At 39.5% G+C, this 23,995-nt stretch overlaps 1 protein-coding gene across 7 annotated transcripts in view; it reads left to right on the plus strand.

Moving 5' to 3' along the window:
• Window positions 1-23,995, plus strand: part of EDRF1 (erythroid differentiation regulatory factor 1) — a 41,716-nt gene that overhangs the window by 13,530 nt on the left and 4,191 nt on the right. For 5 of the 7 annotated variants that reach the window (XR_009535963.1, XM_060125553.1, XM_060125554.1 and 2 more), the window contains 12 exons: window positions 517-774; window positions 2,552-2,623; window positions 2,924-3,074; window positions 5,243-5,431; window positions 5,761-5,961; window positions 7,565-7,783; window positions 9,446-9,669; window positions 11,258-11,416; window positions 11,591-11,740; window positions 13,261-13,414; window positions 14,769-14,884; window positions 16,308-16,459. Coding sequence is in view for 6 of the 7 variants with exons in the window: in XM_060125553.1 (XP_059981536.1) it covers window positions 517-774; window positions 2,552-2,623; window positions 2,924-3,074; window positions 5,243-5,431; window positions 5,761-5,961; window positions 7,565-7,783; window positions 9,446-9,669; window positions 11,258-11,416; window positions 11,591-11,740; window positions 13,261-13,414; window positions 14,769-14,884; window positions 16,308-16,459 (2,045 nt within the window). In the remaining variant the exon portion in view is untranslated. The remainder of the gene's footprint in view (window positions 1-516; window positions 775-2,551; window positions 2,624-2,923; window positions 3,075-5,242; window positions 5,432-5,760; window positions 5,962-7,564; window positions 7,784-9,445; window positions 9,670-11,257; window positions 11,417-11,590; window positions 11,741-13,260; window positions 13,415-14,768; window positions 14,885-16,307; window positions 16,460-23,995) is intronic. The other 2 variants (XM_060125558.1, XM_060125557.1) reach the window with 2 other exon arrangements.

Consider the following 23,995-nt stretch of genomic DNA (forward strand, 5'->3'; position numbering starts at 1 on the left):
GTAGAATAAATGCTAATATATAAAGGCTAATTTTAAGAGAAACCAGATTTTCTGGACTTTTCCCTCATTAAGCTAGTGGAGGTTTTCCCCCTGGAACCATAGGTCGTATAGTAAATATTAGTTGCCTATTAAAGATAAACTAATTAGTTCATAGCTTGTAAAGAGAAATTCTTGTTTCTTGGTTGATATGGAGTGATGTGTTGCTAACATTTTAGTTATGACACTTTATACGTGAAAACTTGTCTCCAGTGAAATACGTTTGCCACTTTTTCTTAAGAGAGAGGGCTGGGAATGGAATAATTTTAGGAAATAAACATATCAACCCATGAGGATTTTACAGAGTACATTCAGAGTATTGGTACTTTGAAACAGGAACATTTCAGTGTGTATTAACAGTCTGTGGTGGAAACAGCCTGTCTGCAGGTCTCTTAAAATTCGTTAGTACAGTAGTAAAATTCATTCCACTTTAGAATGCTCAATTTTGATGAGTTACTTATATTTTTTTCTTTTTATAAGATTATTGCTTCAGCCAATTACATGCTTTCAGAACTCTTCCAATTGGATGAACCTAAAAAAGAAAGTTCAGAATCTCCATTAAATGAGAATTCTGATGAAAGTTATAGTGAAGAGGAGGAGGAGATGCCAGACAGCGATGAAAACGTATCCTACAGCACCTGTTCTGATCCATCAGATGATAACAAAGCAGTAGCTATAATTAAGTCTGTTGGAGAATTGTCAGTTCCAGAAAAATACAAATCCATTCATCAAATCAGAGTAAGCATATTGAAATTTGTATTAAAATTTCATCAATGGAAAAACAAATAATCGTTAATTGAATGCAGTTAGCATCTCAAAAGATGGCATTACTTCAGTAAATCTTTTATGGTCTAGGGTCTAGTAATCATTAGCTCTATGAATTCTGAAACTTGGTTTTCTGATGGAAACCATCAGAAACTGATCCACGTGCAGGGTGGTAACTGATCCACGTGCAGACCTATGGTGGGCTGATGTGTAAACCACATCAATATGTTAATTTTTATGTGGGAGATTTTCCTTTCCAGTGACCAGTGTGCAGCCCTGGCTGCTCACCATGGTACTTCTTCCCGGTTGCTGTGTTGCTGGGAGACTGAATGTGTAGGTTGCTTGGTGCACGTAGAATCAGAGCACATGCGTGGCTCACTATTGATCCATATGTGGAGAAATCTGGCACATTGTCCCTGCGCTACAGGATGGTGCTTTGCAGTGACTGTGGCCATGTCAGCTGGATTGGACATGTCTCTTCTCTGGTCACAGCCCGAAAGACCCTAAGAGCTTCCTGCCCTTTTGGTTTCTCTTGGTGTCAATTGTGTTGACTGTCATACCATCCATCTTTTTCTAGACAGTGTAATTATGTTTCATTTTTCTAAATTATAATTAATTTCCTGTCATATTTATAGATAATCTCTTAATTTAAGCTCTGAGTTTAACTTTCAGGTGGAAATTTTATATCCAAATAGGTTTTTAGAGGACACCTCTGTGTCACCCCAAAACATTGCCTGTCCTTCTGACCTTCTCTTCCTTCATTTCTCCTCTCATTTACCTTAGCCCCACTGCCTTTTTTTCTGTCTCTCATAAACCGTCTTTCTGAATTTTAGTGCACTTGCAGCTTGAACCCCGCAGTACAGTAAAAAAATGTTTCTGATTATAAACAAAAACATTGATTGTAAAAGGTACCTGTATTTGGGAAACTGCATTGTAACAGAATGTGATTACATTTGGAGAATGGTATGCTTACAGATTTTTTTTTTTGTTTTTTACAGAGACAGCACTTTCTATCAATATTGAAAGCACTCAGAAATACAGTCATAGTATTCATATAAACATGTCTTTCATGGTAGCTTTGCCTTATCTCAGTACTTTTTGAAGTACAGACAGCATGGCTCCAGAGCCCCGGCCTCAGCACTCGCTCACTGAGTGCTTGAACACATTACTTAACATCTGTGTTTATTTCTCTGTATAACGAGAATGGTAATTCCAGCCTCATAAAATTCACCAAATGGAATGCCTCGCAGAAGCTCTTACACGTGATATCACTTAGTAGATGGAGGCTGTTAACTGGTTCTCCTCCTAATTAAGTATATAAATTATACAGTGAGACCATTGGCAATACTTGTTAACTTATTGCTAAATTGATGATATTATTAACTGTGTGTTACCAAGAACTAGTGCTGATTAGGAGTCAAGCTCACCCATCGGATTAGGTATACATTTATTTAAAACATTACTACTCTCATTCTTGCTTTTTTTGTTGTAATAGAATTATTTTTTTGAATTTTAAGTACTTAAAGCAACATGTATGCTGGAAGATCTTTTTAAGTAAGATTTTTGTTGATGCTTATATCAGTTTACTCTGCAATTAAACAGTGCATTAGCCTTAAAATGTCAGATACCTCACTAAGCTGAATATACAGAAAATTTCAAAATTATTGACTTGTAGAGTTTTAGTAATTCCCAGGAGATGGAATTTGTCATATCAGTGCATATTAATAATTTTAAATGTTTGTTTCTGAAGCCCAGTTGTGCATTTCCAGTTTGCCATGACACAGAAGAGCGCTGTAGACTTGTGCTTACCTACGTTCTGGAGGTAAGTTTCAGTGTAGACTGCACCGTTTCAGTAAAACTTGTACTTGATATGCAAATAGTGTTTGTTTATTGGTGCCTACATGTTATTCTGAATGATATTCTACTGTGACTTTCCCCCCCTTTAAGCATAAGTTGAAAATTAATGTCTCCTAATTTTCAGGTCAAATGTAGTAGTTTTTTAAAGTCTGTTTTCAAAATTTAAATTCTCCTAAATGTATCTAGTAGTCCAGATATTGCCTTATATTTAGTTTCCAGTTGGTGTTCAGTGACACGTATAGTAAATGTTTCTCTTCTTTTAAAGGGTTTAAAATCTGTGGACAGCAGCATCAAAAAAGAAAGTGACCTCCCTGCCGCTGACCCCAACACCCCAATCCCACTAAAATATGAAGATGAATCCACAAGGGGGGGTCCTGAGGGTCTGGAGAAGCAGATGGCCTTGTTTTTGGACAAAAGTAAGTTGAATTGAAGTGCAAATAAGGCCTTTTCAGCGGAATAATATAGTAGGCCTTTTCAACAGCAGACTTAGGTCAATTAAGGCATTCATTGAAAGGAATTCAGAAAAAGGATATCATGTGAATGGAAAGTGGGGGAAGATATCCTTTCAATTGAAATATAAAATAAAACAGGATAATTTCGATCCTTTATAGATAGTTCTAAGAAGAACATAAGGAACCTGCTTCCTCCTGTTACCTGCTGTGAGGAACTAATGCCTTCAGCACGGTGGGGTTCTCCTGAGAAAGCCCCACTTCAGTAGATGCAGTCAAGGGTTTAAGCACAAGGACTTAGGAACCAAACCGCACAGCTTCAGATCTCAGCTTCACTAGGGCAGGTTGTTTGACTTTTTTGAGCCTTGTTTTCTCTCAAAGTAGAGACAATAATAGTCCCTACTTTAAAGGGCTCTTACACGGATTCAGTGAGTTAATGTATGTAACGTGCTTAGAACAGTGCACATAATGAGCACCTTAGGAGTGGTAGCCGTTGTCTCCTTACGGCACTTGGATAAGCTGCAGGAGTCACTTATAAAGGGTCTGATTTGTTCCTCAAGGACATCACTTCATGAGGAACATGTGGACTTTGAAGTCAAAGTCCTGAATTTCTCATTTATTTTAATCTAAGTTGTATTTCTTTTTCCAACCATATCCCCCTCCCTTTGTTTTTTTAAATCAGTTTCAGTTATTTTAAAAAGTGTTTTGAAAGCCAGTATGTTTAAAATAGTATCAAGTGCTTTCTAAAAGGTCTTTTCTTCCCTTCATGAACATAAGGGGGCGGGGGGCAGTGTGCGTGGCAGGATTCATTTCCCCAGCATTTATGTAGTGCTTCCTATGTGCCAGCCTGAGTCTACCCACAATGAGGAGGACCACACCCGCACTCGAGACCCCTGTCTCTGTGCTTCCTTCATGGTGTTCTCTCCTCTGAAATGCCTTTTCTGTCTCCTCCTTCCTCCGCATCTCAGCTGCTGAAAATCCTGCTCTTGTTTAAGGTCTCCGTCCTAACCTCTATCCCCAGAATTACTTGGTTCCCTCACCACTCTGTCCTGTGAGCACTTAACTGAGGCCTGCCTCAGTCATCATCAGCTGTGTCTAATGGTTTTACACACACACACACGAACACACTTGTGAGCAAAACTTCATCATTTTTGGTTTTCTCACAATGCCTCGCATATAGAAAATGCATAACAGTAGCAGAGGAAAAAGAAATACATGCACAAATAAAACCATAAGAGACTAAGTACTTTTCATTGCTTTGAAAGACTCAAGTGTTGGAGCTGATCAAAAAATGAGACATCTTTAAAAAAAATAAAATGAGACATCTTGAAGCTGGGAGATGATGGGGGGTGGGTTCCCACAGCATTTTGCTCTTCTCTCTGTCATTGCACTTAATATATTTTGTTGTGGTTTATGTTATTGGCCCATCTCCACCCTTGGTCTGTGGGGTCTTCAAGGACAGAGGCCATATAACTTCATGTCACTGTTTCTGGTGCCTAGCACGGTGCTTGGCACAGAAGTGGTCATTTGTTGGCTGAAGAGGGTAGTAATGGGCTGGACTTCAGAAAGTATTCCTGGTGGAGGAAGCAGTAAACCCAGATGGGATACAGGGAAAACAGGGTCTATGTAGGCAACAAGCTGCACCTTGATTTTGGTTGGTGGAGAGTAGGCGTGGAGTACAAGGAGGTAAGGCTAAACAAAATGGAGCTTAGGAAGTGGGCTGAGATGCTGAGACATGATTGAATAAGTGGTGAGAAGCCATTTTAATGTTTTAGAACAGGAGTTCCACTGTGATTAAAGCTGTGCTTTAGGAAGGTGAACTTTTTGGCAGGTCGACGCATAGACTAGAGAAAGGACGTAGATGTCAGTCATGAGCTTAGTTATGTTAGTGACCCTGAAAGAGTGACAGAGTTGACAGCTACGGAGAAGCAGGCCTTTGGAAGTCCCAAGTGAGAATGTCAAAACACTGCTATTCTACTTCATTGCATTTAAGTAGTAAGATACAGTATTTACCAGTTTTGTTGTAGCTATTAATAGTACCTAGGCCTGGAGGGTTTTTATCAAGAAGCAAAATTTTTTTACAGTGAGACTTATATTCAAATAAAATGTGCTGCCTTTTTTCCCTCATGTCGTAGTGGGCTCCCTTCAGAAGGGTAATTATTCCAGTCAGTCTGGAATGATCCCTGGTTCTTGGCAACATAAAATGAAACTCCAGCTGATTCTCAAGTCATCAAAGGCCTATTATGTTTTGTCTGATGCTGCCATGAGTCTTCAGAAATATGGAAGAGCGTTACGATACATTAAATTAGCTTTGCAGAGCCATGGTAAGTTACTATAAATGAAAATATTTAATAGGCATTGGGAGGAGAGAACGGAGAAGGCATCTGAATCAGTGAAATTTTAATCCTATTTCTGTTTTAAATTTAACTAAAATTTTTTTTTCTAATCTTGTATATGTTTCCTAGTATTTTCCACTTTGGTTTAACATCGCTTCATTTTGAAATACATGAAGTCATATGTGATATGTGACATAAAATAAACTTAGATACACTGGTACAAAGCTTTCAGCTGGTAACAGATTTTCTTAATTTTTACTGTATTCCTTCATTTTTAATGTGCTGTGTTTTTTCTCCTTCCTACCCTTTCCACATAGATACTTATTGCTGCCTCTGCACCAATATGCTTTCTGAAGTGCTGCTATTTCTTTCTCAATATTTAACACTCTGTGGTGATATCCAACTAATGCTGGCCCAGAATGCAAATAATAGAGCGGCACACCTTGAAGAGTTTAATTACCAAACAAAAGAAGACCAGGAAATATTACACAGCCTCCACAGGGAGTCCAGTTGTCAAGGTATGCCAGTGAGACTCATCGTTTGATTCAGAAAAATGCCAGAAATGTTAGTGTTTCGGTATTGCTGTTTTGTTTCATTTCTTAATGTTAAATTGAACATGATCCTGTGTATTTGTGTATAAAGTGGTTTTGAAGTATTTTATAATTAGTAATTATACAACTAGAACTAATTAAAAAATAGTCTCTGGAGACAATTGTATTGACTTTTTACACTTCTCTCTTTGTAAGGTTTTTCTGGGAAACCCTTTAGTCAGCTAACCAAGCCATGATTTTCTTTTGAAAAGGAGTAACAGTTGGTAAAAGTGGATGAATTACTTTTTGAATGGTTCACCTTTTGAATGGTTCCTGAGGGCTAAGATACAGTGATCATTATTTTTTTATTTTATTTTTTTTTGCGGTACGTGGGCCTCTCACTGTTGTGGCCTCTCCCCTTGCGGAGCACAGGCTCCAGACGCGCAGGATCAGTGGCCATGGCTCACGGGCCCAGCCACTCCGCAGCATGTGGGATCTTCCCGGACCGGGGCACGAACCCGTGTCCCCTGCGTCGGCAGGAGGACTCTCAACCACTGCGCCACCAGGGAAGCCCCAGTGATCATTATTTTTTAAATGTAGTTCACAGCTGTCTGTTTTTGGAAGATAGGAGAATTTAGTCTGCAGAGCAGTATCCCTCCCTCTTAGCTCAGTACAGTTATATATAAGCACCTTGCAATTAGGGCAGTAAGTGAGACATTAGGTGCTTTTGTAATGTATGGAGTTGTTTTATTATGCTCTTAAATCGTTTATATCACTTTATATCCACATCCCAAAAAACTTTGGACTGTTAACATCTAGAGAGGTATACTGGCGGAGGAAATGTATTATTGTGGGGTTTTTTTGCCCTCTTTCTCCCCTTCTCCCCTTCTGAGTTTCTCAAATAATCATTTTATTTTAATAAACATGGTGATAAAATCCTTAAGTTTGTTTTTGCCATTCCCATCATGTTAATTTCATATAATTTACTTCTTGGTAAGAGTGATGTGCTCCTTGAAAGTTATCAGCAGGAGTACTACCCTTTTTCTCCCTTGAATTTTTGGGCCCTGCACCTGAGTTTACTCCAGTCTCCACTAGAGGGCACGTTTAAGTCTTTGAGAGCTTATCTGTCAGCTTCTTCAGTGACATAAACTTACACTGGCAAACTCTAATGTACATAACTAGCCTCTGTAGCAATCCGAACTTTATTTCAAGAACTGTTTCCAGTAATTAAAAAGGAAAAACTGGTTTACCTTGTATCAGTGGACAACTTTAGGTCTGTACCAATAAGCAGTGGACCTGGTAAAATCTGGGTCTTGGGAGTTGTTTTTAGGCAGGAAAGTATTTCTTTTAATCCAACATTAATGTCCCAAGAAAATATAGTTCTTAAAATAAATTCAGAGATCTTTTCTTTTGAAATGTAAAATTTTAGTTGTATTAACTGAATCTTACTATGTTTATACTATATTGCATATTATGGTATAAGCATAATTTTACTATATGTTATTTTGTCTTAAAAGTATTAGATTACTTAGATACTAAGGAATAAGGGTTCATATGACTCATGGTGATGTTTCCTTTTTTTTCTTTTAAGGATTTGCATGGGCAACTGATTTGTCTACAGACTTAGAAAGTCAACTTTCAGTTAGTTGTAAATGTTATGAGGCTGCTAATGAAATCTTGCAGTTTAGTGACTTAAAAAGTCAAAATCCAGAACAGTATATACAAGTATTGAAGAGAATGGGTAACATTAGAAATGAAATCGGTGTCTTTTACATGAATCAGGCTGCCGCATTACAGAGTGAGAGAGTAGGTGAGTACGTCTCTGGGGTCCTGTCTTTATTGCCCGTTCTCTTAGAAAATCATGCTGATTTTACATGGTTCAAGCCAAGAACTGTGGCATTTGATTTTATGTCATAAAGGGGTGCACTATTAAAGAATCTTTTATTATTAAATTCTCAAGGAATAAAAGTAGGAAAAGACATTATTTCCCCTTGGGAGTCATCATTTCACTGTCCTCCGTCCTCCATCTGATCACTTCAGAAGTGAGTTGGACAGTCAGCCATGTGCTAGGCTCTATACTGGATATGTAATTGGCTAAGACATAGTTCTCCAAGCTGGGAAGCCAGATATGAATACAAATCTCTGAAAAATGCTATAAGTACAAATGCCGAACAGTAGAGGAGTGGGGAAAGGAAGACGTTCCTTGAAGTTGTGGCTTTCTTGGAAGGCTTGTGGGAAGAAGGTGTAGTTTGGGCAGGTTGCAACATGATATGATTGCAGCAGGCAGATGTGGGAAAGGTGGGATGTCTCGACCGGAGTAGGCAGCGTTAGGAAGGAGCCAAAGATATAGTGTCCAGTGGGTGTTTAGAGGAGCAGCGAGTGGCCTTCAGTGATTCAGGCAGAGGGGGATGGATTCATCTGCGCCCATGTTGAGTTTGAGAGGCCAGTGGACATGTACGTGAATGGTATGATTTAGTAGTCAGTTAGAAATGTGTGCTTAGAGCTCTTTGGGTTAGCAAGGCATAGGTTGGGAACCATTCACATAGGGGTGATAGTTGAAGCCATGAGAATGGGTGAAACTGTAGAGGCTGTACACACAGCATGGGAAACCAAAAGGGCCGAGATAAAACTGAGGACAGCAGGTAGGTTGAATAAGTTATTGTGTGCCTGTTGATCTGTGAGCTGTACTTGCCACAGGGGTACAGAGGTCATTGCCGGTGGGAGAACCTGTGCTTTTTTGTTGTTGTTATTTATACGTATATAATACGTTTTTCAAATTGAGATATAAGAACCTATGCTTTTAAGGTGCCTCTGGAGGAGGAAGTTGGTGAAGGTGTATGAAAAGTGGTTGTCAGAAACCTAGGAGAATTAGAGAAGACACAGACTGTGCCTCTTGAAATTCATGGGACCATGTCTTTTGAATCTTTATGCAATAGTGCTTTGCTCGATGTTTTTATATGCCTGCTTTAATATCATCTGGTTAATAGAGAAGAGGACTCCGAGTGTTGTGTCAGTCTGCCTGGCTGCCATAGACTAGGTGGTTTCAACAACAGAAATTTATTTCTCACAATGTGGAGCTGGAAGTCCAAGGTTGGATTTCTCTGAGACTTCTCTTCTTGGCTTGCAGGTGGCCACTTTCTTGCTGTGTCCTCACCTGGTCTTTTCTGTGTGTGTGTTCCTGACGTCTCTCTCTCTTATGAGAACACCAGTCATTTTGGATCAGGGTCCCACCTTATGCCCTCATAAATGAGACCTTAGTCAACATTTGTGGTTAGGGCCTCAATATGAATTTGGGGCGGGCGGCGGGGGGGGACACAGGTGTGATGAGAATAGTGCGTTGCAGTGGGTCCAGGTGGCTGGTGGTCCACTAGACATCCTGTCACTGCCACGCTCTCATCATCTCATCGAGAGACACTGGTGGGTTTACGCTGATATCTGCTTACACAATTGTTTTCTTTCTTTTTTTGTGAAGTGAGCAAAACTGTGTCTACTGCAGAGCAGCAGTTGTGGAAAAAAAGCTTTTCTTGTTTTGAAAAGGGAATTCACAGCTTTGAGTCAATTGACGATGTCACAAATGCTGCCCTTTTATTATGTAACACGGGACGACTCATGCGAATTTGTGCACAGGCTCACTGTGGTGCAGGTGATGAATTTAAACGTGAATTTTCTCCAGAAGAAGGCTTGTATTACAATAAGGTAACTTGCTTACATGTTGGACCTCATCTATTCACACCTGATTATCCTTTACACTTTGCCACAGCTCCACTAAAAGGTTATAAAACTAAAATAATTAACAGCTGTGGTGATGGCACAGGACTAGACAGATCATTAAAACACTTAGAAACTGGAAGAATACTGAGAATTTAGTAGTGAAGATGACAGGTAGGGAAAGATAATTGTTCAGTAAATTACATGGGTGTAGTGAGAGCACGTCAGATGGATTAAAGATCGACACAGAGAAGTGAAACTCTGGAAGTCCCAGAGGAAAATACAGGTAGACGGTTCTCTGATAGGATGGGAAAGGACTTTTGCAGCGTAACACAAAGAGCAAAAATTGCGACATAAAAGATGGATAAATTCAAATGCATAAAAATTGTTTTGTTTTTTTTTTTTTTTTTGCGGTACGCGGGCCTCTCACTGTTGTGGCCTCTCCCGTTGCGGAGCACAGGCTCCGGACGCACAGGCTCAGTGGCCATGGCTCACGGGCCCAGCCGCTCCGTGGCATGTGGGATCTTCCCAGACCGGGGCACGAACCCGTGTCCCCTGCATCAGCAGGCGGACTCTCAACCACTGCACCACCAGGGAAGCCCTAAAAATTATTTTTTAAATGCACAACAGAAAGCAAAATTGAGAAGCAGTCCACAATCCAGGGAAAATACTTAGAGCATACATGACAGATCAGAGGTTAATAAATCCTTAATATATAAAGAACAATTAAGAATCATTGAAAATAAACTGCCCCAATAAAAGAACAAATAACCTTGAACAAAAAAGTCATACATGTAAAAAAAAAAAAAAAAAGTAAATGGTTAATATGTAAGAAAAATTTCAAAATTTAAACTTTTATGAAATTTAAAAATCAAGTTTTTTTAATCAAATTGTGAACATTTTTTGGCAAATGGTAATATCCAGCGTTGGGGGAGGTACAAGAACACTCATTTAGTCGAGAACTTTGAAGCTGTTTAAATTACATTAGTGAGCAATGTTCATTGCATAGAGAACTTAAAAAAAAAAAGTGACCTTGTTTTTGTTTAAGCCTACATATACACAGAAAAAGTGGATAAGTATACACCAGAAATGTAGAAATTATTGCTGGGTGATGGAATTCAGTGTGATTTTATTTGATTACATACAATGACCATGTATTTCAGCATGGTGGTGACAGAGGTGGGAAGGGTTGCTTCTTTATACAATCAAACCCAGCAAATTTTTTATCCATAGACTTGTCAGATTATTTTTTCTAGTTTGCTAGTTATATAAGCTGTATTTCTCATTTAGAAAGAAAGGAAAACAAATGAAAAAAATGCATCCTTATGCTTCACATGAGTCATAAGACACTCAGCTGGGCTGATGATAGACTCGAGAGGAAATGTGGGCAACATGTAGTCCACTTTAAATCACTTTCTTCATTGAAACTGTGTCACTGATTTACTTTTTTCCTTTCCTCATGATATTGGTCTTTTATAAATTCTCTCAAATTAATGTTGGGGTGATTGTGAGACATGTTTTACTTTATGGTGTATATTTAAACTGAGTCACAATGGTCCTCTTTCCTCCCTTGCAGGCTGTTGATTACTACTTGAAAGCTCTAAGATCCTTGGGAACACGAGACACACACTCAGCTGTTTGGGACTCAGTGAATTGGGAATTGTCCACTACTTATTTTACTATGGCAACTCTACAGCAAGATTATGCTCCGTTATCTAGAAAAGCTCAAGAGCAGGTAATATTTGCTGGATTATAAAGAAGTCTTAACCTTACTTATTCCTTTGTTTGACACATATTGAGCATCTGTTATAGTCTTTTTCTTGACAAGCAGTATTTAAATGTTTTTAAGATTCTTACATAAGATTATGGGATTGTCATTTTTTTCCTCCCCCTTAAAAAAAATACACAGATTGAAAAAGAAGTCAGTGAGGCTATGATGAAGTCCCTGAAATACTGTGACGTGGACTTGGTGTCTGCTCGACAGCCTCTTTGTCAGTACCGAGCTGCAACCATCCATCACAGGCTGGCGTCCATGTACCACAGTTGTCTGAGGAATCAGGTATTGCCATTTCGATTCAAGTTAAGTGCCAAGTCCATTTAAAGGTGTTCTGGTGCTTTTCTTACATTTCTGTAGACATTTAAAATGCCATCTATTCTTTTAGCCATTTGAGAAAAACTTGGACTGTGGGTATTTTTCCCCCCTCTCCTTTGCTATGTATTTTTTTATTATAATTGGGTCTTAGTTTGCAAAATTATGTGTTTGCCTGGGTGTATTATTTAGATTTTTTTAAAATGTAGTTAGGCCTTATAGTAACGGTTCTATGTCAATTTTAAAGTATGCATTGCTCATTTAAAAAACTTTTTATTTTGAAATAGAGCATGCATATAAAAGCATATAGAAAATGTATGTGAAGCATTTATACAGTTTAAAGAAAAACAAAGGAAACCCCTGTGTACCTCACCTTGAGGTTAAGAAATGGAAGACTCCTTCAGGGATCCCCTGTGTACCCCTCCCTGTTGAGTCTCTCTCAGTACCCACCCACATTAACTACTGTCCCTGATTTTCTATTATGTCTGTACCTTTTCTGTCTTTTACCACCTAGATTAACTGCTGTCCCAGATTTTCTATTATGTCTGTACCTTTTCTGTGCTTTACCACTTAAACAGCATGTTTACATTTTACCTGGTTGTGAACTTTATAGAACAAGTCATACTGTACATATTCTTCTGTGGCTTACTGCTTTTTAGTTAACATCATGTTTTGGAGATTCTTCCAGGTTGATACACGTAGCTGTTCATTTTCTCAGCTCAATAGTATTCATTAAATGAATATATCACAGTTTATTTATCCATTCTATGATTAGTGAACTTTGGGGTTGTTCTAGTTTGAGGCTATTAGCAATAATATGATGAACAGTCTTGTACCTGAATCCTGGTGCTCAAATGCATGTATTTCTAAGGATAATTTGAGGCCTGAGCTGAAGGTGCCCTCCTTCAGAGAGGTTGCCTTGCTTCTGCTAGGAGTCTTGTGCTTATAGTTTCTCAGGGATATTTTTTTATTGTTTTGTTGTTGTCCCTTTCTTAGCTCAGCACCAAGACAAATTATCTTGCAGTTCCTTGGGTGCGGGTTTACTTCTGGGATGCCTTTATCCTGGAAATACTGTCCTTTGAGGTCCAGCTGAATCTGGAGAGGGTTTTTTCCACTCTGAGGTGGCCCTAGACTCTTTTCCCCTTGCCACAGAGGGCCCCCAACCTAAATTCACATTTGTCCAGATGGCCTAATAATCCTCACGGCAAAAGCAAGCTTGAGAGAATTCGAAGACAATTCACTGGGGGAAGAATTGTCTGTTCAGCAAATCATGCTGGGACAACTGGACATCTGCGTGCAGAAGGATAGGGTTGGACTCCTCCCTCACATAACATATAAAAATAAACAAAATGGATTAAAGACCCTAAATGTAAGAGCTAAAACTCTAAGACTTGTAACAAAACACTAAAAAGTATTTAGTGGTCCAGAGACTTGGTTAAGTAGTTATTGTGAAATCAAAGCCTTAGGATTTATTTTATTTTTGGTTCTAGGTTGGTGATGAATATCTTAGGAAGCAGCACCGGGTGCTAGCAGATCTTCATTACAGCAAAGCTGTAAAGCTTTTTCAGCTTCTGAAAGATGCTCCATGTGAACTACTTAGAGTACAGTTAGAAAGAGTAGCATTTGCAGAATTTCAGATGACCAGTAAGTCTCACTTCTTTATTTTGCAGGTTTGTATGCATTGGCTTAGTGTTGGGTTGCCTTAGAGTGAGGCAGCCTATGGATCTCTCTTGGATGTAAGCAATGTTGTTTTCTTTTGAATTTGCCCGTAGTTAATGTCTTTGGGTAGGGACATCTTTTGAAATGCTTTTTAAAACTTAGAGAAATGCATTAGCTTATGTTTAATGAGTAGATATACTGAAATATAGCCCAGGATTTCTTACTTGAAAAAAAATTATGACAAGTTAGTTTAGACAATTAAAGATTTTAAGCATCATGAACAAGATGGGAGTGGAGAAGCGGTGATGGAGAAGTGGTGGGCCTCACTGAGTCCCCTTGAACGAAGAACCAAGACTGGCAGCTTTGGATTGTGGTTCTAGAACAGACTTTAACTGCAGATCCTGAGCAAGGTGGCGATGAAGTGGGAGGGCAGGGAGGGCGAAAGCGAGGCGCTTCATTTATCATTTCTCACGGCGGAGTAAGCTGGCCCTCCACCACTGAGTGATTTTTTCTAAAGTCCCTCCTTGGTCTTGTTCACCTGCTCCCCTCTGCACAGGGATCTTTTGAGAAATATCTCTTGTGTGGTAAAGAAACAAGAGACATTTATTTGAAGTACAGCAATTCCATTGGTTTCTTTTCAGTTGTTTTCTTCTATAAAATTAAAATAAATTTAATATTTAACATATGCATGACTCTTTATATAGTATCTCTGGAAGGATGGACGAGAAACTGACGGCACTGTCACTTCCGTGGCTTTCAGTGTATGCCCATTTGTACCTTATACATTTTGACAGTGTATTACCTATTCAGAACAGTTTTTAGAAATACTTTTTACTAAAAGCATCTTTTTAAACTTTTTGCCAGTATATAGTGCCTAGCTGAATGTCTTGGGTGGTCACCCAGGATTAATAGTAGCTCTTTCTGGGGGCAGTCTGGGGTGATCTTCTTTTCCAATTTGCATCTTTGAATTTTCTGCCATGTTTGAATTCCTTAGAATGAGCAGGCATCGTTTTTATTAAAAAAAAAAAAAAAGTAGATACTGGGAACAAATCTGCTAAGATGGTAAGTGTGCTTAATTTCCTTTTTAAAAAATGTTTAATACTGTGACTGTAAAACCAGATAGTGAGGCAGGGAAACAGTGATTGTTTATTGCCTTTTCAAGTCTTACGATTTTTCTTTAGGGATAATTACTAGACAAAAGTCGGATTTAGATTTCTTGGGATTCTCATGAGCTACCTTTACAGCATTTGAAAATCGGAATTTTCATTAATACATTGACATTGGATGGGTTTCTAGATTTATATTTAAAGGAATGATCATTTTGTGTTTGACACTCTAGGTCAGAATAGCAATATTGGAAAATTAAAAACACTTTCTGGGGCTCTTGATATAATGGTGAGAACTAAGCATGCATTCCAGCTCATCAGAAAGGAGCTTGTAGAGGAATTTGACCAGGTAAATGGAAAAAAGATTTATCATTGTTTTTTATGTGTCTTAAACTAAATGCTGCATGATGTGTATAGTGGGCATATGGGATGCGTGTATGTGTATATATGTGTCTATATGCATTGTGTGTGTACAGATACATAAATACATATGCTCTGCATAAAAACCTGTTAACAGTGATTATTACATTTTCTTGGTGGAATTATTAAACTCAAATTTACAAGTCCACCTTTTATATTTTAAAATTATTTCTTGTGGGCTTCCCTGGTGGCACAGTGGTTAAGAATCTGCCTGCCAAATGCAAGGGACACGTGTTCGAGCCCTGGCCCGGGAAGATCCCACATGTCGCGGAGCAACTAAGCCTGTGTGCCACAACTACTGAGCCTGAGCTCTAGAGCCCGCAAGCCACAACTGCTGAGTCCACGTGCCACAACTGCTGAGGCCTGTGCGCCTAGAGCCGGTGTTCCACAACAAGAGAAGCCACCACAATGAGAAGCCCGCGCACCGCAACGAAGATTAGCCCCCGCTCGCCGCAACTAGAGAAAGCCCGCACGCAGCAACGAAGACCCAACATAGCCAAAAATAAAATAAATAAATTTATTAAAAAAAAATTATTTCTTTAAATAACCACATAGACCTTGGTTAATAATAAGGCCCTGGGAGTATAAAGTCTATTAAGTTTTGCTTTTTTTTTTTTTTTTTTTGCGGTACACGGGCCTCTCACTGTTGTGGCCTCTCCCGTTGCAGAGCACAGGCTCCGGATGCGCAGGCCCAGTGGCCACAGCTCACGGGCCTAGCCGCTCTGCGGCATGTGGGATCTTCCTGGACCGGGGCACGAACCCGTGTCCCCTGCATCGGCAGGCGGACTCTCAACCACTGCGCCATCAGGGAAGCCCTGTTTGTTTTTTTAAGAGAAAGGTCTGTGCCTTCTTTTATAATTTCCACTAAACTGTCTGCAGTTGAACGGTGATTGGGCTTAAGCAGGCTCCTTGGGAAGGCCTTTCCAGTTTGCCAGGTGTTCCCACATTCATGCTGCCTTCTGCTGAAAGCTTCCCTGAGTCCCAGTGGCCTCCAGCCTATTTCCAAACTCTGGTTCTCAAACCATACAGTACCCATTTCCATCTTGCTCCTTGAGCGTCTGACGTTGGAAAGTCAGGAGGTTTTTGTTCAGGATTAGTTTCTACTACGTAAGTGCCTTTTAGGTCTGAGACATTTTTTTAATGTGGTTTAGTCTATCAAAATGTTCTCAGGGGAGGGAGGAGGAGGCCGTGATGAGGCTGCCAGCAGGCTGTCCCCGAGGGAAAAATCATCTCAGGTTTGCTCTTTTTTGCTTTTGGTTTAAAAGTTTACTGGATTATTGAAATGGCGGTTCCATCACTTTAGTATGAAACTGTGAGGTAGCTTAGGTGAAATAACGTTTTGTTGTTTCTAGCCTAAGAGTGAAGAGACCCCTCCAGCTGCTGATTCTTCTCCTAGTCTCAATCGAGAAGAAGTGATAAAACTCCTGGGTATATTTGAATCTCGCTTGTCATTCCTTCTTCTTCAGTCCATCAAACTGCTGTCGTCAACTAAAAAGAAAACAAGGTAAATTTTTTGGAAATTTCATTCCAAGCACCTTACCTATATACTTTTTATTACTGATACTGTAAAAGGATGGGCCCCATTCTTTGTTGTGTGTTTTAAGTGGTGCTCTTTCGTGATTTGTTAAATTGAGTGAGAATCATCTCCATGTGGCCTACTACGTGTTGAGATTATAGAAACAAAGAAATCTTACTGCCTAAGGATAAATACCCTATAGGTTGTAATATTTTCCCTGAGAGAGATGAATGACCTGGAATGAAGACCTTGACTGTTTCTTGTAACTCTTCTGAGCATTGTGTTTAATGGGAAGTCAGAACTATAGTTTAGATACTCAGGGCCAAGTGCATCATTAAAAGTAGGTGACAGAACATCAAAGTCTCTCTACCCAAGAAACTAGTGAAGAGAAGAGTGAGCATCTCAGCAAATACACCTATAACATCTTATACAATTATGTTGTTTTCCAGAGTTATTATGTTGGGATTATTAATTTAATTTGAAATTCTGGTAGTAAATACTAGATCAGGAAAATAATATAAACAATATGCCTTTCATTTTTTTTAGTATAAGTATAATCCAGCCATATTACAAAATTTGAAAAATAGAAAAAGGAGAATCATTTATCCTAATATATTCATTCTTATCAGTTATCCTGTGCGTATTTTACCAGTTTATAAAATTGGGATACAGATAATTTTTTGTCTCTTTTTATGTTTTATTTATATATAGTAAAATTCATCCTTTGTGGTGTACAGTTCTTCAAGCTTTGACAGATGCATAGATATGTATGTCTGCTGACAAAATCATGGCACAGAGCAGTTCCATCAATCCAAAAATTCCCTCTTGCTGCCTCTTTATAGTTAATTCCTCTCCTGATTTCAGTTCCTTAGTATCTCAGGGAGAAAGCATTCTGTCTCCTGCTATGAAGTGTGACATCAGCTACAGGTGTTTGTAGATCAAGTTGAGGATGTTCCCTTCTATTCCTAGTTTGCTGAGAGTTTCTATCATGAATGAGTGTTAAATTTTTGTCAGATGCTTGTGCTATATACATTGAAATGACTATCATTTTCCATCTTTAATCTGTTAATATAGTGGATTACATTGATTTTTTTTTTTTTTTTTTTTTTTTGCGGTACGCGGGCCTCTCACTGTTGGGGCCTCTCCCGCTGCGGAGCACAGGCTCCGAACGCGCAGTCTCAGCGGCCATGGCTCACGGGCCCAGCCGCTCCGCGGCATGTGGGATCTTCCTGGACCGGGGCACGAACTCGTGTCCCCTGCATCGGCAGGCGAACTCTCAACCCCTGCGCCACCAGGGAAGCCCTGATTTTTTTTTTTTTTTTTTAATGTTAAACCAGCTTTGAATCCCCGGGATAAACTAGTACTTTGTTGTGGTGTATTGTTTTTTTTATGTATTGTTGGATTCCATTTGCTAATATTGTGTTGAGAATTTTTGTGTCTGTTCCTAAGGGGTATTAGTCTATACTTCTCTTGTGATGGTTTTATCTGGTTTTGGTATTTGAGCAATGCTGGCCTCATAAAATCAATTGGCAAGTGTTCCCTCTCCTGTTTTTTGAAAGAGATTGGAATTTATTGGTGAAACCATTTTAACGTAGAGTTGGCTTTATGAAAGGTTTTAACAATTAGTTCAATTTCATTTCATAGATATAATATTATTCAAGTTGTCTTTTTTTCTTCTTGAGTTTCATCTGTTGTCAAATATATAGGTTCACAGTATTCCCGTATTAGCCTTTTAATATCTAAAGGAGTTTTTAGTGATAGCCCTTCTCTCATTCCTGATATTAGTTTTATCTTCTCTTTTTTTTTGGTCTGGTTAGAAGTTTACCAATTTTATTGATCTTTTCAAAGAACTAGCTTTTGGTTTGGTTTCTCTTCCCCCATTTTTTTTTTATTTTCAGTGTCATCGATTTCTACACTTATATTTCCTTGCTTTTGTTTATTTTGGGTTTAATCTGCTTTATTTATTTATTTATTGCTGTGTTGGGTCTTTGTTGCTGTGGGCAGGCTTTCTCTAGTTGGGGCGAGTGGGGGCTACTCTTCTTTGCGGTGCATGGGCTTCTCATGCAGTGGCTTCTCTTGGAGCACAGGCTTTAGGTGCATGGGCTCAGTAGTTGTGGCTCACAGGCTTAGTTGCTCCACGGCATGTGGGATTTTCCTGGACCAGGGCTTGAACCTGTGTCCCCTGCATTGGCAGGCAGATTCTTAACCACTGTGCCACCAGGGAAGTCCCTTTTTCTGGTTTCTTAAAGTGGAAGCCTAAATTACTGATTTGAGACCCTTTTTCTTTTTAAATATAAGTATTTGCCACTATAAATTTTCTTCTAAGCACTGCTTTTGCTGTGTCTCACAAATTTTGATATATTTTCCTTTTCATTCAGTTCACAGTAATTTTTTTATATCCCCTGAGATGTCCTCTTTGATCCATGTATTATTTAGAGGCATGCTGCTTAATGTCTGAATATTGGGACTTTCCAGATATCTTTCCATTATTGATTGCTTTATTTTAATTGCACTGTGGGCTGAGATCATAACTGCATATGATTTCTCTTCTTTCACAGTTGTTTAGATTTGTTTTATGGCCAAGAATATGGTTTGCTTTGGCAGGTGTTCCATGTGCACTTGAAAATTATGAGTAGCTTACTGTTTGGTGGAGTGTTGTGTAAATGTCGGTTAGGTTTAGTTGGTTCAGCCTGTTGCTCAGGTCTTCTGTATTCACACTTTCTGTCCACTTGTTCGGTCAGTTACTGAGAGAAGCATGTTGAATTTTTTAGTGACAATTGTGTGGACTCATCTGTCTCTCCTTTCGATTCTTTCAGTTTTGTTTCACATATTTTGAGGCTCTATTAGTCACATACACATTTAGGACTGTTATATCTTGGAGAACTGAGCCCCTTATATAACATGTGATGTCCATCTTTGATATTAATATAGCTGCTCAGGTGTTTTTGGTTAATGTCTTTTTCCATCTTTTGCTTTTGACTTATCTATGTCTTTTAACTTAAATGTGAGTTTCTTATAGATCGCATATAGTTGAGTCTTGCTTTTTCAATCCAAACTTATAGGTGGTATTTTTTTTTTTTTTTTTTGTGGTACATGGGCCTCTCACTGTTGTGGCCTCTCCCGTTGCGGGGCACAGGCTCCGGACGCGCAGACCCAGCGGCCATGGCTCACGGGCCCAGCCGCTCCGCGGCATGTGGGATCTACCCAGACTGGGGCACAAACCCGTGTTCCCTGCATCGGCAGGCAGACTCTCAACCACTGTGCCACCAGGGAAGCCCTATAGGTGGTATTTTTAGACCAGTCACATTTAATGTGATTATTGATGTAGTTAGATTTAAATCTATCATCTTGCTAGCTGTTTTGTGTTTGTCTTTTTCTTCCTTGAGTTAATTGAACATTTTCTATGATTCCTTTTTATTTCACTATTGATTTATTATTTATACCACTTTGTAAAGTTTTGGTGGTTGACCCAGCATTTACATTCTTAATCGGAGGCCACCTTCAGATAATATTATACTGCTTCACATGTGTGAAGACTTTAAAACAATATGCTCCCAGTTTTTCCCTTCCATCATTTGTACTGTTATCATTCATTTTACTTTTACATGTAATAAACAAACAATACACTCTACTGTTTTTGCTTAGATAGTATGCCTTTTGTTTATATAAAGAGAACAAGGAATTTTTTTGCCTTTATTTATTCCATTTCTAGTGCTCTTAACTTCTGTGTAGATAGACCATTTTTTTGTGTGGTATCATATTCTTTCTACATGAAAAACTTCCTTTATCATTTTTTATAGTGTAGGTGTGCTAGCAAGGAATTCCTCCTTTCTTGTGAAAGTCTTTATTACTTCTTCAGGTTTTAGAAGATCTTTTGGCTGGGTGTAGAGTTCTTTCCACACTTCAGAGATGTTGCTGCATTGCCTTCTGGTTTGCCCATTTTCTGACAAAGTCTGCTGTTCTGATCTTTGGTCTTCTGTATGTCATGTACCTTTTTCGCTCTAGCTGCCCTCAAGATTTCTTCCTTCTCTTCCCCCAGCAGCGTGGGCATTATATGCCTAGGTGGTATGATTTTTTTTTCCCTCCTCAGTGTTTTTGTATCTTCTCCAATTTCTCTTTTTCTTTGGTTCCACTTATACCTATATTAAACTGTTTGATAGTGTTCCACAGCTTTTAGGTGTTCTGTTCTTTACAGGTTTTTTCTTTTTGTGTTTCAGCTTAGGCGATTTCTCTTGACCTGTCTGCAAGTTCACTGTTTGTTGACTCAGTTTTGTGTCCTATACGGTTGGACTTGTTGAAGGCATTCTTTGTCTCTGTCACTGTGTTCCTCATTTCTAGTATTTCCCTTGGTTCTTTCTTATAGTTTCCCTCTCTCTGCTGAAGTTACCAATCTGATGCTGCATGTCGTCCACATTTTCCATTTGAGCCTTTTAATCATTGTCATTTTAAATCCCCTATCAGATGGTTCCAACATCTGTGTCGTGTCTGAGTCTGGTTCTGTTGCTTCTTTGACTCCTGGCAGTGTGTGGTTTCCTTGCCTTTCTACATCTTGTAATTGTTTGTGGGAAACTGGGCATCTCCTGTAGGATAGTAGACTAAGGGAAATGATTATTAAGCCTGGCAAGTTTGTACACCTGTCTCATGCTAGGCCTTCAGTGTGGGGAGTTTGAGTTCATTTTTCAGGTCTGGTGTTCAGCTGTGGTTGAGATTTTCTTGTTGCCTTGGTTACCTCCCGTGCCCCTCTGGCAGTGCCTGGGTCGGTGTGGAGCAGCTCTGTGGAGGCCTCTTGTACCGCCTTCTCCATCTTCACGTTTGGTCTTTTTCTTCCTGTAGCATCTCAGAGAGGGCCTGTCTTCATGCTCTTAACAGCTCCCAGCTGTATTCCACTCGCTGGTCCCTCCGTGCTTTGTAGCTGTTAGGGAGGGGAGGGGGAGTTGGCCTGGCTTCGCACTTGTTTTGGGGTAAGCCTCAGTCTGGGGCAGACCCTGTGTCCCTGAGTGTCAGGGGTATGGCCTTCCCCCTGCTCCCGCCCCTCCCCCAGGGCTAGTGTTTCTTCCCTTCCCTTCCCCTGTCTGCACTGACCTTCACCACCAGCGCTGCTCCCTCCCCAGCCCTGCCCCACATATTCAGGCTTCTGGTTCCTGCGGAGAAGGGTCCGGTGGGTTTGGGTTGCCTGCCCCGCCCCCTCCCACCGCTGCTGCAGCAGCTGTTCCCCTCGCCCAGGCCTGCACCACGGGAGCGTGGCCTGGGACTCTCATCAGGCTCTCACGTCAGCTCCTGCTGGGGCTCTTGCAAGCCCCTCCCTCACCAGCCCTCTCTCGACCTCTACCAGCTCATTAAGGATTTTAGCTGAATTCTTCTTGCCGCGTCCAGCTGTGTCCGCCCCACGTGAGAAAGAACTTTCCTGTCTCGCCCAGTGTTAGCCTCTCTGTCCTTAGTTTTCAGACTGGTTGGTGGCCCTGCAACCCCAGCTCTCTGATGGGTTCAAGCAAAGTCGTGATCTTGTAGGTTGTCCTGCGTTTATTGCTGTTTTTTTCGTAAGGGTGGGAATGATACTTTTTCCAGCTCTCTACATCCTAAGCAGAAACTCCCTCTCCTAATTGTTTTTGAGTAGTTCTCTCTGGTCTAAGAAGAGCGTTCGTTTTGAGAGGAGCCCTGGGTATTAGGTGCGCTGCCGTCTCAGCCCCATTGTTAACCCTGGGCGGCTACTCCATGTCCTGTTACTGGTGCACAGCAAGGGTAGCCGACACACCCATCTTCTGAAGAACCAAAAGGCAAAGGAGCTGTGCGTGTAGTGACGCACAGTTGGGAAAACTCATGGTTTTTCCTTTTTAACAGCAGTGGGTAAATTTTGAGAAATTTTTTACTGGTTTCCACAAAGTGGCAGTATAAATATATATGAGATGTGAGAAACACAGTGATTCATTGGTTTTCACAAATCCATGGTTTAAGCAATTGGCTAACACGTAACAGTTCAGTCTTATAGTATCTTTTATACTCGTTAACAGTCATATGTATATGACCTAAGTCATTTTTATTTTAGTGGAGGGTCCTCTAACGTTCTGTTTATTCAAGTTATTACTATTCTAGTTAAAAAGTTTTAACCTAAACTTTTTACACGTGATGCATAAAGTCCTATTTAGCTAGTCTCTGTTAGTTTCTTAAGGTTTATTAAATAAAAGACTTAAATGTGCTGCATGTGTTAATACGGTTAGTATGTTGACAGGTTGCACAACCTAGAGACATATTGACTAGTAAGTCAATGACTGTTTCTCTCATGTTTCACTGATACACACGTGAACATCTATAATTTTTTTGTGGAGAGGAGAACATCCTGTGCTGCAAGCCCAGTTATTTCACCAGGAATTAATGAACATTCCTTTTTGGAGTAAAGGGAAATCAAAATTAGCCTTTAAAAGAAAGGAAATAATCATATGTTTTTATTTTGACTGTTTCTTCCCTTCCCTCCCACCAAAAAAAAAAAGAATAGAATAAACTGAGCTTGGTAATTTAATTCTTAGAATCCTAAAGAATTGGAAAGAAATCTAAGAAAATTAAGATGCATTTAATTTAAAACAATTTTTGTTTTCCTTTTGAGATTGTGTAGGTACTTACGACGGCTGTGTCAGCACTGTCCTGCCAGAAACACTAGTTTTGTCTGTTGGGTTGTGTTTTTTCTTTTTGGATCAAGAATTTATTTGCGCTTGTATTTAAATGCGCTTGCATTTTAATATTCACTGCTTTAGCCTCTTGACCTTTTGCTGGCTTTGGGGTTTAATATAATGAAAAAGTATAAAAAATAGAAGTAGTCTCTGAGGGTTTGGATGCCCTCTGCCATAGTCAGAGAACAGACCCTTTAGATTTATGGGTTTTCCTGGCCAGGTATGTCCGTCTAACATTTGGTTAAGAATAGTGAAAAGGAAAATAAAAGAATGTAGGTTACCTTCTTTTGGGAAAAAGGTAACCCTAAGAAATGATAGGACGGCTCAGAATAGAGTTCATGGTTTCATTAACTTTGTGTGTGTGTGTGTGTGTGTGTGTGTGTAGATACCATAATGTTTATTTCTGCAGGAAAAATAAACATGAACAAAAACCAATTATAAAATGGAAAAGGACAATACCATTGTAAATCCTAAATAACACAGCTAGAACTATACTTCATGTCAATTTTTATTTGGCATGGTCAATTTTAAAATGGTCAAATACTGGCAATTACATACGGTTCAATAAAATGTGAAGTACATTATAGAGAACTTAATGGCATAAGATAAATTCCTTTCTTTTACTTCAGGTTGCCTTTTTCAGTTTCCCAGTTTCTAGATTGAACGATATGGCTGTTGACAATACTTAAGTTTTTGCAGTATAGAGAGAGAAAGAGAGAAAAGAAGATATAGAGAAATGGAAGCACAGTGAGACTAAATGATAGAGAAGAGAGACTGAATTTGTCCTGGGCCTGAACCTGGTTCCTAGAGAAGCGGCTTTGAGCAGCGCCTGCTCTTGGACCAACCAGCATAGTCAGTGCCG

Source organism: Lagenorhynchus albirostris, chromosome 16, assembly GCF_949774975.1.
Source record: "Lagenorhynchus albirostris chromosome 16, mLagAlb1.1, whole genome shotgun sequence".
Taxonomy (NCBI): Eukaryota; Metazoa; Chordata; class Mammalia; order Artiodactyla; family Delphinidae; genus Lagenorhynchus; species Lagenorhynchus albirostris.